General features: G+C 44.7%; 1 protein-coding gene across 5 annotated transcripts in view; it reads right to left on the reverse strand.

Annotated features, from left to right (window-relative positions):
• NEK9 (NIMA related kinase 9) overlaps positions 1 to 13,639 on the reverse strand; it is a 32,260-nt gene that overhangs the window by 16,160 nt on the left and 2,461 nt on the right. For 2 of the 5 annotated variants that reach the window (XM_075713156.1, XM_075713154.1), the window contains exons 1-5: positions 9,546 to 9,734; positions 8,205 to 8,382; positions 4,938 to 4,993; positions 3,975 to 4,045; positions 1,970 to 2,075 (exon numbers count right to left, since the gene is read on the reverse strand). In XM_075713156.1, coding sequence (XP_075569271.1) covers positions 1,970 to 2,075; positions 3,975 to 4,045; positions 4,938 to 4,993; positions 8,205 to 8,382; positions 9,546 to 9,734 — 600 coding nt within the window. Of the gene's footprint in view, positions 1 to 1,969; positions 2,076 to 3,974; positions 4,046 to 4,937; positions 4,994 to 8,204; positions 8,383 to 9,134; positions 9,165 to 9,545; positions 9,735 to 13,639 lie in introns of those variants that run through there. The other 3 variants (XM_075713155.1, XM_075713158.1, XM_075713157.1) reach the window with 3 other exon arrangements.

A 13,639-nucleotide genomic window follows, 5' to 3' on the forward strand; every position in this document is an offset into this window, starting at 1 on the left:
CTCACTTCACAAAAAATTACTTCCAGACCGCCACTTGTCATTACATCACAAATTCAGCAACTAGCCCAGAGCACAGCTAGCATATACAGAATTAAATACAGTTGAAGGTATGTAGTTCAAAATTTTTCAGAAGTGAAAAAAGGAAAAAAAAAAAAACCAAAACACCTCGCAGGTGTACATGAACACACACAACACAGGCAAAAACAAACCTGGAAACTCATAGCACAGACTGCACTTTCTCTGAAAGCCAGAAGGCCATGAAAAATGTGATGAAACAGAAGTGGTTTTGCTGCAGGCCAGCTTAGTGAGGGCTTCATGCAGTAGCCTTGAGTTCCCACTTAACTGTGCAACTGCACAACAGCGCTCATGTTCTGGAAGGAGGTTGGCAAGTTTTTAACTACACATCCTAACAGAACACCAATAGCTTGCATTAAATCTAATAATACAGCCTGGTAAGCAGAAGTGCAAGCTGGCTTGCATCCCAAACTATAATAAATGCCTTTAGCAGATAGGAGCTCCAGACAATGTCTCCCTTTCCAAGCCTAGTGCTCACCACAGAAATTAATGGAGCTGGGAAATCCAAGCTGAGCCTTTCAGGTGCCTGCAACACCACTTACCCTGTGTCATAACTCTGGCTGCAAAACTGCTTTCTGGAAGGCTCTGGAACAAAGCCAAGCTTGTCAGCCTTCTGATAGAATTAATCTCTCCTACAAAACTTTGCGCCCCTCCAAGAACATTACCAATGAACCATACACCTGGTTACCATAAGAAGCACAAGTGCCCTTTTTGCTTCTTTGTAATCCAGTTCAGAGCCCGAGTATTACAGAGATAGGAGACATATCTACAGCATGGTGCAATAGCTTGCATGTGCTTGCCTGACATCTCAGATCCAGCTGAGGTAAAATGCCCCTGTTAGCACAGCAGCACGACCAAATTAATTTAACTTGCTAAGCTGGGCTTAACTAGCCCAGAGGAACAGCGCTGTACTGATGTGACTATACTGCTGTCTCTGTACCTTCAGATAGCACTGCCTTTGTGTTACATAGATTCACCTTTGGAAGTACCATGCCTAGTGTCCTGGTTTCGGCTGGGATAGAGTTAATTTTCTTCCTCGTAGCTGGCATAGTGCTGTGTTTTGGATTTAGTATGAGAACAATACTGAGAACACACTGAGGTTTTAGTTGTTGCTAAGTACTGCTTATGCTAGTCAGGACTTTTCAGCTTCCCATGCTCTGCCAGGTGCACAACAAGCTGGGAGGGGGCACAACCAGAACAGTTGATTCGAACTGACCAAAGGGCTATTCCATACCATATGACGTCATGCGCAGGATATAAACTGGGGGGGGGTTGGCCAGGGAGCAGCGATCACTGCTCGGGAGCTGTCTGGGTATCCATCGGCAGGTGGAGAGCAATTGCATTGTGCATCACTTGCTTTGTACATTATTATTATTATACTGTTACTATTAGCATTACTATTTTACTTTATTTCAATTATTAAACTGTTCTTATCTCAACCCAGGAGCGTTTCTCACTCTTACTCCTCCAATTCTCTCCCCCATCCCACCGGGGTAGGGGGAGCGAGCGAGCAGCTGCGTGGTGTTTAGTTGCTGGCTGGGGCTAAACCACGACACCTAGGTACCAGGGAAAGAAGAGCAGTGCTCTCTAGCACAGCTATACTGGCTCTGGCACAATTCCATGCCCACAGTGGCACTTATCTTTAGTCTACTGCTGCTTTGCAGAGTCAGACTTCCAAAAGGTAACCTGGGAGCAAGGACAACTGCAGGCTGCAGCACATCAGCAAATATGCCAATGTTAGTGAGATAACATTGAGGGAAGTTGAGGGGAGAGGGAAAGGAAAACCACAGAAAACAAGAAGCAAGAATGTACAGCATCCTTGGTCTTCTGCAAGGTATGCAGAGATGAAAGAAAAACACACGTCAGTTTGCACACAAAGAAGGCAGATACTCACAGTCTCAGCCATAGAGTACTCGGAGTTCAGCTTCTTTGCCAACCCATAGTCTCCCAATTTAATGAGGTTTGCCTTGGTTAAAAAGATATTTAATGTCTTTATATCTCTGAAAGGAGAAAAAGAAATGCAGATACTCAAATATATTTCTGGGTTTCACAGTTTTCCACACACTGCTGTAACTCCCCCCACCAAATGAGGTACTTTCTACTCTGCCAGCACTCTCTCACACACACACAGAGCTCTCCAAAGGCAATTTGACCCCAAGTACTGGGGCAGTAACTGCAGTTATCCGTGTTTTATCACATCCCCACACAAACACAACACAGTCTAAAAAGCTCAGGCTTCAGACACCTATGTAAAGGCCACAGATCAAAGATAGTTCTTTTCCCCCTCTCAGTCTCTTCTCATACAAGAGTCATTGAGCAGGTCTTACTTTTCCTGGTTTTATAAATAGACCCAAGCCAGGAGTCACCGAGCTCACTAAAAACATAAATGTATGCATGAATAGGTATGTATGCAAACATAAATACACACACAGAGGGTGTGAAACAGATGCTACTCTAGAACTTAAACATAACATCCCTCTACCTTACGCCTCAAAAACAACTCTTTATAACATGATGTACTATGCCCAGAAGATCAAAAGGCTGATGGCCACTAAAATGCTGAATTCCAAAACTCATTGAAAACACTTTCTCCCAGACAGAATAACTTATACGTAGTTTCACAGATCAATATAAGAGGCTGTAAATACAGAGAGGAAGCCCCCGCAGTACGTTATGCTTCCCATGGCCAACACTTCATAACACCCCCTTTTCCTAACGTACCATCAACAACTTCACAGTGTAGATCAGGACAACATCAAGTAAAGCAGCACTTTGCATTCATCCACTTGGGGCATCGCAAAGTCCTGGGTCACTCTGACACTGTCTGCAGCAGAAGGAAATCACTGCAAACATTTAAATAACTGTTCAATTCATTATTACGGAAGGATTTGGGGCTACACATGTTCCTAGACTGTGAACCCTGCTGTGAAGATGGGCAACAGAGGTGGTAAGCAGGAAATCACTGCAAAGCAGGACAGACGTGACATCTGCTTGAGGTCAAAAACTTAGGCACTACTTTTTTGAGAGTAGGGTACAAACCCTTCATTAGCAAGGCTTGCCAATAACCAAAGATTTAGAATGGCAGCAACCAGGATGCTATCCCACAGAAAACACCCTCACACAGCTATGCTCATTAGTTAGAGAAGGATGTTGTGCAGCACACAATCCAGCCATGCTGGAAACAGCTGTCTGCATGTGCAGTACTCCCCAGAACATCACGGCCTCCCTGAAGCACACATTAGCCATGAAATTTACCCCTCTCAAACAGAAAAGAGCAACAGAAAAAGGTAATTAGCTACTCATTAAAATCTCAGAGTCAACATCAAAATTATCACTACCAGCTAACAAGCTATATTACTTCCTTAAATAACAGACCAAAGAAATGAGATTCAGCCAAATGCAAGACAAATTTCTGCACGGGTTATATTACAGCAATGCACCAGTGCAAAGTCTTTGTCACTGTTAGCCTCCAGGAATTACAGAAGAATGTACATGTTGGTTTGAAGCTATTAATTGTGGAGCAGGTAGGAAGTACCTTTGACCTGTGGTAATTGCTCTTCCTACCCACTTTAGCAAACATCATTTATGTGCTATGGCAATAAAGGGCCAATTTACTTCCTTCCTACATGGATAAACTCTTTGTTCACAAAGCTGCAGCATCGAAGACAGCAATTCCATTTTCACATACAAAATTTCTTGCCCATTTATCACAAGATGGTTTCTAGCCCAATAAAAATTCTTTACAGAAGTGATACTTAACATCTAGGCAGTCCCACTATGCTTTGGAGAAAAGCTCAGTGCTTGCTTTAAACACAGAAGCAAACACTACTCAAAGGAGTTCTGTACTTACATCCATGAACCACACTGGTTACCTCAGCTTTACCATAGGCCACACTCACCTGTGAAGAATTCCTGCTCGATGAATGCAGCTCACAGCCGATGCAATTTGAAAGAGATACCAAACCACCACCTGCAAAGGTAGGAATAAAAGCCTTATGTGAGGCTCAAACCCCCCGCCCCCAAAACCCCATATGTCCCTGTCACACAGAGGCACAGCAAGAAGGCCTGACCATACCATTTAGATGCTCTTTCAGGAATATGAAAATTTAGAATTTCCTGTTTCGGAAACCCTCTGAAAAGATATTCCAAAAGGTAGATTGTTCTAGTGCTGTTCATTGTGTCTGTCCTGACAAGCGTCACAGAATTCGTGAGTGAAAAGACTTAGGAATGACAGCTTATGACCACCTGGGAAAGATCTACAGTTGGGCTCTCTGGAATACGAACTGTGATCATCTAATATTCACCATGAGCTGGAAGGACTTAAAAGTCATTATATAAGATAAATAAGTGTAACCATTAACCACCTCAGCATGAAGTAGAAGCAGAGAGCAGGAAATAAGCTTAAAAAAAAATAAAGAAAAAGAAAAAGAAAAAGAAAAAGGAACAAGGAAAAAATCTATGGTGAGATAGATTCAAGGTAATTACTCAGAAAAGAATCTAGAAAATGGTTAAGAAGACAGAGAAATGGAGTACCAACAAGGAAGAAACACAGAGAGAGGCTTTAAAGTTACATATTAGCCAAGATGATAAGGTGACCCAAGTCAGTTGAGTGCTCTCTTTCATTATTTCTGCCTTGGAAGTTTATGCTGCCTATAGACAGCCAAAAAGGAAAATAAAAAGTTTATGATAGTCCATAAATGCTTGCAATATTCAGCAGGAGAGGAAGGATGTCAGTCCCCAGATATACACAGAAATTCCCCACCAGCACTATGGAAAAAATGTTGTATAAATACTCAGATAACCAGACAGATCCCCAGAACATCAGGCCAGCCCCACTGGTCCCTCAAACCAGTCCAAATTACCTCTTCTTCAAATAACTTGTCTTTCTGCCGCAGAATCTTATCGTAGAGGTTCCCTCCTGTAATCATAAGTGAGTGAGAAAGACAGAGAGGCTCATTTTAGTTAATGGCAGCAGTTACTCTGCTCAGCTACTGCTAGGAATACTCACATCCCCTAAGAGATCTGATGAATCACTACAGCTCTCCTCCAGCACTCTTCACTTAAACTGGTCAAGCACTCACAAAATTAAGTTCTTCTTCAATCTAAGAACTTCACTGGCATATCTAAGCTTAAGCAGAGATGATTCTTGGTTAACACCAGCATTTAATGCTCTCTGAAAAGTGAATCAGTAAGACAGGCTAGCAGTCCCTACTTTTTGATCTGTAAGTGCTTCTTGGGATACGTAAACATTTATAACCTGTACACCAAATCACGTGAGATTGTCCCACTCAGCATTATATATAAATAAGTAATACATTAAAAAAAAGAGAAAGAAAACAGTTATAAGTTTGGAATAGCCCCTGAAAGCACAAGTTACTGCCTTTTCCCACTTACTGCCCAGCCCCGACCTGCCTCTCTCCTTCATGCGCCCTGCCAAATACATCGATGCAGAATTCATAAAGCATTGGCAAGAGCAGCACCACCACCAACAGAAGCCTGAAATCAGCAGACTCTTAAGGGCACCTCATAATTTCAAGACAGCAGACTGAAAATCAAGGAGAGCTAAAAGAAATGAAGCTGACGGCTGCAGGCAGTGAGACTCCCTGTCAGATTAGCATCCTACCAGTAAATCCCAAATCTCTGATCACATCCTGTTGCTATTCCATTTCCCAGTTATCATATATTATGTCCTAATAGTAACAGAACACCAGGCCCTTTCCCATTCCCATGGGTATGGTGTAAGACAGCTTTCTGCTGTATGATTTCCATGGGCCTGTCAAGTTGTAGATGTCCAAAGCAGGTCACAACGTCTCCTTTGCCTCTTTGAGGGACTTACTTCAGACTTCCATGTTAGGAAGATTTTTCTGATAGTCTAATTAAGATTCCCTTTGCTTAATTTCTTCTCATTCTAATTAAGATTCTCTTTGCTTAATTTCTTCTTATTCAGCCTTGCTATAACCTCTCAACATTTCTTTTTTCTGTCTTATGTTCACACTTGCAAATTACCTACAAATCACTCTTCAGATTCACAATTTAACCAAAGTATTCACTTCTGCCTCTTCTTATGAACCTCTTTCCTAGCAATTCAGACTATGCAGACTTTTAGTGAATTCTGTTCCTCATCTCTGGTTTTTTGCCATCTTTTTTTGCAGCTTTTCTGAACCAAAGGGCAGCATGACAGGTACCACATCGCCAAAATCCTACACAAGGAGACAAATTAGCTCTTGATTCAGATAACCAATACCTCTATGCACATGTACTGAAAAAAAACCCCAAATTACTTTCTGCTTTGTTTCATCTGATCACATCTAACCTTCTGACACTCTTATTCTTTCTTCAGTAGATGTATTTTATAGGATATTTCTTCCCAAATCTATTTCATATGTATTCACTGATGTTATCCCATGATAAATCCAAGTCGTATGGTACCATGATATACATACAGAACTATAGGCAAATAAATCAATAACTTGGCTTCCTCTCCTGTAAAATGGGGACAATATTTACTCATATTTGAAAGTCTTTCCTAGATCTCCAGAAGAGACATGCTAATTAAGCAGCAGAAACTTTGGATTCTGAGGAGTGTTTGATAGTGACTAGTCCAGCCTTACTTTAAAAATTACTCAAAAATTATCTTGGACTTATACCCTGTAAAAAGAGCCACAGAAACAACTATCAACAAATTGGCAAAACGAATATCCATAAGTCTAAATGAGATTCCCTCTTTCTCATGTCCCTGGTTCTGTACCACTCAAGACATATTCAGGCAACGCAGGCTATATGCTCATCTCCTGGTTATTGTCCCAAAGTAAAACAGTTTAGAGACATTAACAAACATGAACCTCACCCTACCTTCCGTGGGACAGGCCTGTCAGGCAGACAGGCTTACTGCAGGGGGGTTGGACTAGATGATCTTTAAAGGTCCCTTCCAACCCAAGCTACTCTATATGATTCTATGTACAGACATCAGTACTGTGCAGCTTCTCTCTGTGCCCTCCAATGAATTTATAATGGCCCCAAGCACGCAGTCTTTTTGGGGCAGCTAAATAACTTGCACAGAGTACTCCTACAATAAATGCTGCATCAAAGATCTAACATTCCCCTACTCTTACACTGGACTCCACCCTGCAAAAGAACAAAAAGCAGAGAAGACAAACCAGCTTTGGCCAACCTGCCAACCAGGGTGTTTGACGCCCTTCAAAAATACCTTGCACAACTCTGTTGTCCTCCCCAACCTGTCCCAGTGAAAGCAATCTAAGATGATAACAACATGATGATAGCCTTTTCCACCAAAAAAAAGTTTCTGCTGATGAGCCAAGGCTTAACGTAACCCCCAACACACAGGACACCTAGCCAGGGGAGCTGTCCCACTCATCCAAATAGGAACCATATTGCAGCCCTAGTTAGCTATCCTGTTCCAGCAGTATTAGCTGTACATGACCTCCTCTTCGCACTGTCTAAGAGCAGCTGCAACTCAGACTTGCATGTCAAATCCTTCTACCTCTCCATCCCAGCTGGGACTGTTTCCCCTGCAAACTCCAAACTATACCATCTGATCTACTCTTGGATGGAATTTTAAAGTTTTCTCCAACACCAGATGGACCGCATTTTTTTTTTAAATAGTAAACGTAGAAGCTGATAAAACAAGGCAGGAAAAAGTCCCTATTGCAGTGTGCCAGTAGATTTGTAAGCTTTGATTTATAATTGCCAAAGGGAGGGGTCTCTTTAAGTGACGCTACTGAAAAACAGTCCCACTCTGTACTGGCAGAGAGGCCCAAATATCCTCATGGTCTTTTCCCACTGTCCTCCTAAAAGAACACAGCAAGGTGCATTAGAAGTGTACATTACCAATAACCCATTTCTTCCACTGCACCGGCTACTCAGAAGACTCAAGAAACCATATGCTGCCTGAACTGCCTGCACTAACTACTGGGCTTCTTTCTTTGGCACCTGAGACACAAATCAATCAGAATAGTTCTCGATCTCTTCTTCAGGAGCTAGGCAGCAGAATTCACCTCCACTCCTCCGTTCCCCAGAGGACACCCCAGCAATGCTCCTGCAGGTTCTGCAGGGAGGGTGACTCAGCAACATGGCAGCCGCCTGTTTGTAAGTGGGAGTAGGGATCTCACCATTGCAGTACTCCAGCTCAATTAGCAGCGTGGTGTTATCCATGAAGTGATTGTAGTACGCGATGATGTTCTCATGCTGCAACAGGGCAAGGATAACGATTTCGTTCAAAGCATCACGACGCTCCTTTTCTGACAGCCGGGTCAGATCCACCTCCTTCCACACTACAAGTGAGTCATCCTGAAACACAAAAACATTTTTTAATTAAAAAGACACTACTGCGAAGAGAACAGTATGTGCCTTTATAGCAGGAAATTAAAATTTCAGGAAAGGTAAAAAGACTTTCCTGCCTCTTAGAGATTTCAGACAAAGATTCTTCACAACAGTAAGTTTTGAGGTTTTTCTGTTTGTCACTACGAATAGCGATGGCCTGAAGCCATCTTTCTAGCTGGCCAACACTTCCTTTGGAAAAAAAAAAAACAACCCCAAAAACCCCCAAAAAACATACCACAGGGTTTGCAGGGAAAGACACGGAGTTTGTCTTGTTTCCATAAAGACTAAACAGACTCTGGTTCAATAAAGGGATTTCCTATCCCATAACTGTAGGATACGTTACAAGACAATAAGCCATTACAAATAGCCAGATATTCCTTAAAAAAAACCCCAACCAAACAAAAAAATCAAGGAAATGAGAACAAATTTAGTTCTCCCTTGTTAGGCCCACCCAAGGTGTCCGACATGCTATGTGTGATCTGTTAAGTGAACAGTGTTCACTTACAACTGAGCCGTGACACCTCAGGGTGGCCTTCCCCCAGACAAAAACCTGAAGAACTTCCCTGGGGACCCAAGTGAAGCGCTTTTCTTTGACAGCTGCTAAAAAGCACAACTACGATCGAACTGGATGGGATTAAACGACTTGAAAGCAACGGGAGGACTGCCTTTTCAGCCAGTTTCCCCTGATTATGCCGAAATGCTGATCACACAGGAGTTACCTGTATGAGATGCCCCCATGCCCTCTGTGACTGGAGTAAAACAGAGAAAAATGAGGAATCTATTACCGTCAGAAGAGCCTCCGCATCTCCCTATGAAACTTTAGGGGCTCGAGAGACTGGCGGCATTCAAACACGCCGAAACCCAAACCCTGCGCCCCTCCACACCGAGGGCCGAGGTCGTCGCTTCGCACCTGGGCTGTTCCCGCCGGGGGCTGTTGTCACCCAGGGGGCTGTCAGTCACGGCCCGGGGCCCTCAGTCACGGCCCGGGGCCAGCCCCGCTGCGGCTGTACGGGCGCCGGGCCCTCCGAGCACCCAGCCTCCGGAAACCGCCCCGCTCGCCCTGACAGCGGCCCTCGGCCCTCCGCGGAACGGCGCCCGGCCCGCCCCGCCCCGCCGCCGGGGCAGCCTACCTCGGTGCGGCGGTAGAGGGTGGCCTCGCCGAAGGCGCCGCGGCCCAGGGTGCGGATGGGGATGTAGTGCAGCTCCTCCTGCTCGCCGGGCAGGCTGCCGCCGCCGCGGGAGCCGCCCCTGCCCGAGGACTCGCTGCCGAAGTCGGAGCTGATGGAGTCGCAGTGCCGCTCGTACTCGCCCAGCGACATGGCGGCGGCGCGGCCCCGCTGCGGCCCGGCTCTCCCTCAGCGAGGCCCCGCGAGCCCGACGGGCTCCATGTTGGCTCCCGACGACGACCCGGAACCGCTTCCTGCCGCCGCGACCTCCGCGCTCCCGCCTCCCGCCGGGGCCGCGCCGCCGCCCCTGGGCCCGGCCCCGGCCCCGCCGCCCCTGGGCCCCGGCCCGTCCGCCCCCGGGCCCCGGCCCGTCCGCCCCCCCAAAACCAGCCTGTTGAAGCGTGTTAAAAGCAGCGCTTTAAGCAGTGCAACGCTGGGCATTAAGCGCGGGCTGCCGAGGCCATCTTCCACCTCCGAGCCGTTGCCTAATAAAACCTGTGTGAAGCAGAAGTTGCCTTGGCGCTTGACAGAGAAGTTGCTGTACTTCCCCAGAAGTCAAGAGTTCAAGGTTGTTTTCCTAAAAAGCTTTCAAATTATATTTTGGTAATAAACCTGTCTGAAGTAACTGATTTACATCAAAAAAGAGTAATTACTGCTTCTTACTGCACAGATGTTAACTTTTTCTTTACTGCACATGATATACATTATTGAAAAATAATTGCTGCAAGGGAGAACACACCGATAAACACCACAACTGTATCCCAAGCTCAAAGATCTGCTTGGGAGGATGAGGGCATCTGCAGTGGATACACATTTACACCATCGATAAATCATAGCTGTGTCCCTTACCGTGCCGCTCATGATTCATGACGTTTCTCTATAACAAAGATTAAATAAACTGAATGCTTCATAAATAATATTTTAGATCTGGAGCTGCAATAAATTCTCTGTCATAAGGAAGTATTAGCAACCTTAATCTTAGGTAAGTGATTTATTTTCTTCATAGATAATGCACACCGTCATCGTTTCAATATTTTGTTTTTGAAGTTCAACAGTCACAACCACAGATAGGAGAGCAGAGTTGAACGATGGGGAACATTCACTGCAGGACAGGTGATCCTACGCTTACAGAAGACATCAGGAGCTGAAGCACAAATCCCTAAAAAACAAAGCCTGGTTAGCTCTTATCCCGCTACTTGGGGAAGATGCGTTATTGCTCAGAGCATGAAACAACGAGCAAGGTTCCTTGCAATGTGGTGAGGGTTAAAGAGCTGTTCAGCATTATACACACCTATTTTAAAAGTAACTTACCCATCAAAATGTATTTGCTGTGCATCATAACTATTTCCATACAAAGATGTTGTCCTTCCAAGCAGCAAAGACAGCACGTCAGTTTTAGAATAAAGGAGCTTGCAGGAACGCATGAAGAAGCTCAGACATGTTCTGCTAAGGATCATTCACTCCCTCCACTGCAAGGGGAGTACCTGGCAAAATGTCACCTGGCAAATAATAATAATTTAAAAAAAAAAAAAGTCTAGATGGCAAAATCTCCCAGAAATGGGATTAAGGAATCTGGAACAGTTGTAGAAAATCACAAGACTAACTGAAAAAGTCAATCTTAATTTTTCCAATTTGAAAAGTAGAGTTAGCTTGCCCATTATTATCTACAGTATCACACAAATTCTTCCATAAAATGATCACAGTAGTAGCTACAATCAGGTTTAGCCACCACACAGCATTGCCTTTACTACACTGTAAAAAGCAGTGCAGTAATTCTCACAGCAAGATGACCCTAAGGGAACTAACAGCCACTCCCCACTCAAGTGTACTGGAATACCACTGAAAAATACACACCTGACTTTACACTGAATTTTTTGCTCAAGCACTTAAAGAAATCGCACCACCTAGAGGCAATGTGCCATTCTGCCTCTTGCAAAACCATTACTGAAGGATGAGTTTGGATAAGGGTAGGAACACTGTAATTTAAACTAAATCATAGCAAGTATCAGCCTCAGTTCAAAGAGCTCATTCATGGTTGTCAGAGTCGAGACAGTACATTGATTATGTTACTAACACAAGGAAAGAGCCACACTGAGAAGGAAGAAATGACAAGGCATCTACATGGTTAATTATAATTAAGAAGACAACACCCTGAGATTCTAGTTACATATGCATAGCAAATATCTTACACCTGGGGTAAGATTATCCAATAAAAGTATATTCAGGGGGAAATAAAAGACCAAGCAGCTGGTGTGGGCGAGAAAACCCTAGAGTGTAAAGCTCTACAGCAGATCAGATCAGAGCTGCCACAGGATTTAGCTGGAAAACACAAGCACGCCCTCCCCTCTGCCTGCCCCAGCTGTGTGGTGGCTGTAGGAACAGCAGTGCCCGTATAACCAAGAAAAAACAAGTTCTTCTCATTACAATTCCAGCAGAACCTCCTGGTGCAGCTTATGCAAAGATCACATAATGCAACCGATTTAAAAGCTCAGGGAAAAGGTACCTCAGGATTATCAGCTATGAAAGGAAATTAAGTGACAGAGGAAACCACAGAAGTAAGACTGAGAAATGCGAGCATGGTTGTGTCGTTGCCCTTTTTGAATAACGTGCCCCCAAAGGAAGTTATTCAACATGTACATTTTATTGCAAAAATTCAAATAGAACAAGTCAGATGGGTCCTTCAGGGCACAGCAGCTGTCTCCAAACATGAGCTAAACAAATGATCCTCGTAGCTGCGATCACTGGGACGGACACCTGGAGACCACAGGTCCTCTGGCAGGCTGTGTCAGCAAGCTGGAAGTGCAGAAGCTAATGCATTGAGTTTAAGGTGATAAACCACATGGACCTCTGGCAACAGAAGGAGTAATCAGGCATCAACTACTGCCATTTTGCAGAAAGTTTAAGTTGCATCAGCCGCAGCTGAAACAGAGCAACTCCCAACTCCTGCCTGTGCAACAGACTGCCAGTGCAAAGCAAAACAGGCTGTCTATAAACACTGCTGAGCAAATACAAGTATTTTAGTGCTGCAGCAAAAGCATGGGCTCACCTGTTTCAGGTTTATAAGAAGGTCCAAGAAATGCCAACAGGCAGTTTTTTTTCTAAATCCTCTGCTCCTTCCACCTTCCTCAGAGAAAAGCAGGCCTGCCAGAGCCACCACACCACCACCAGCGGTGGTTTGGGAGAGGAACAACAGAGCAAGCACAAGCCTGACGCATTTCTCAGGTGGAGAAGGGGCAGCAGACAGAACCACCAACCCTGACCTCCTGCAGTCTTCACCAGACCCAACTTTTTTTCCCCTGTGAAAGATGCATCCATTTCAGGTTTATGCTCTCTCCTTCCCAACAAGCCACCTTCAACGTATGGGAAGTTCGTTTCTCAGAGACTTCGTTCACTAAGGGCAAGGCCATCTCAGGCATCTGAAAGAGAAGTACAGCGGAGGGACACAACTAAAGATACGAGAGAGACAGAAGTGCATCACATGAACCGCAGGGGTGGAGAGAGGCCGCGCTACTTTCCCAAACCTCTGCTGTAGGACCCTGTGAAATGCACAGGCAGGAATCCACTCATGAGCTTGCCAATCAGTTGCCGAACTAGTTTGAGTCGAAAGTCCCTGATCTGCCAGTTAAGAGACAACACAGGTGTTGTACACTTGGGTTATTTCTCACATACCTGAGCAGCTTGTAAGAAATGAGCAACAGAGTGTGCAAAATGCTCACCCCCTCACACGTGCACACACACAGCAGCTGCAGCAGGCACTTTGTACAGGGTGCAGCCTACATTGGCATAGCAGGAGGGGGAATACGCGAAGATATACCTTACTTAGGAATGCTCACGCGCTCTGTTAAGCAGTGTGATAATTAAATCGTTAGTCACATTGACAAGTGGGTGGAAGAGGCTGGAAACGTCTGATGCAGTTTGCTACAGGCAATTATAGATTTACCAGCGATGCATGTGTCACACACAAAGATGGGCTCAGACCCAAATATCTGCAACAACTCAACTTTAGCCCATTTCCCAGAAGTAAAATGGAATGAAGACACCAGCTCTGCATCTGCAGT

Source organism: Pelecanus crispus, chromosome 6 (genome assembly GCF_030463565.1).
Source record: "Pelecanus crispus isolate bPelCri1 chromosome 6, bPelCri1.pri, whole genome shotgun sequence".
NCBI lineage: Eukaryota > Metazoa > Chordata > Aves > Pelecaniformes > Pelecanidae > Pelecanus > Pelecanus crispus.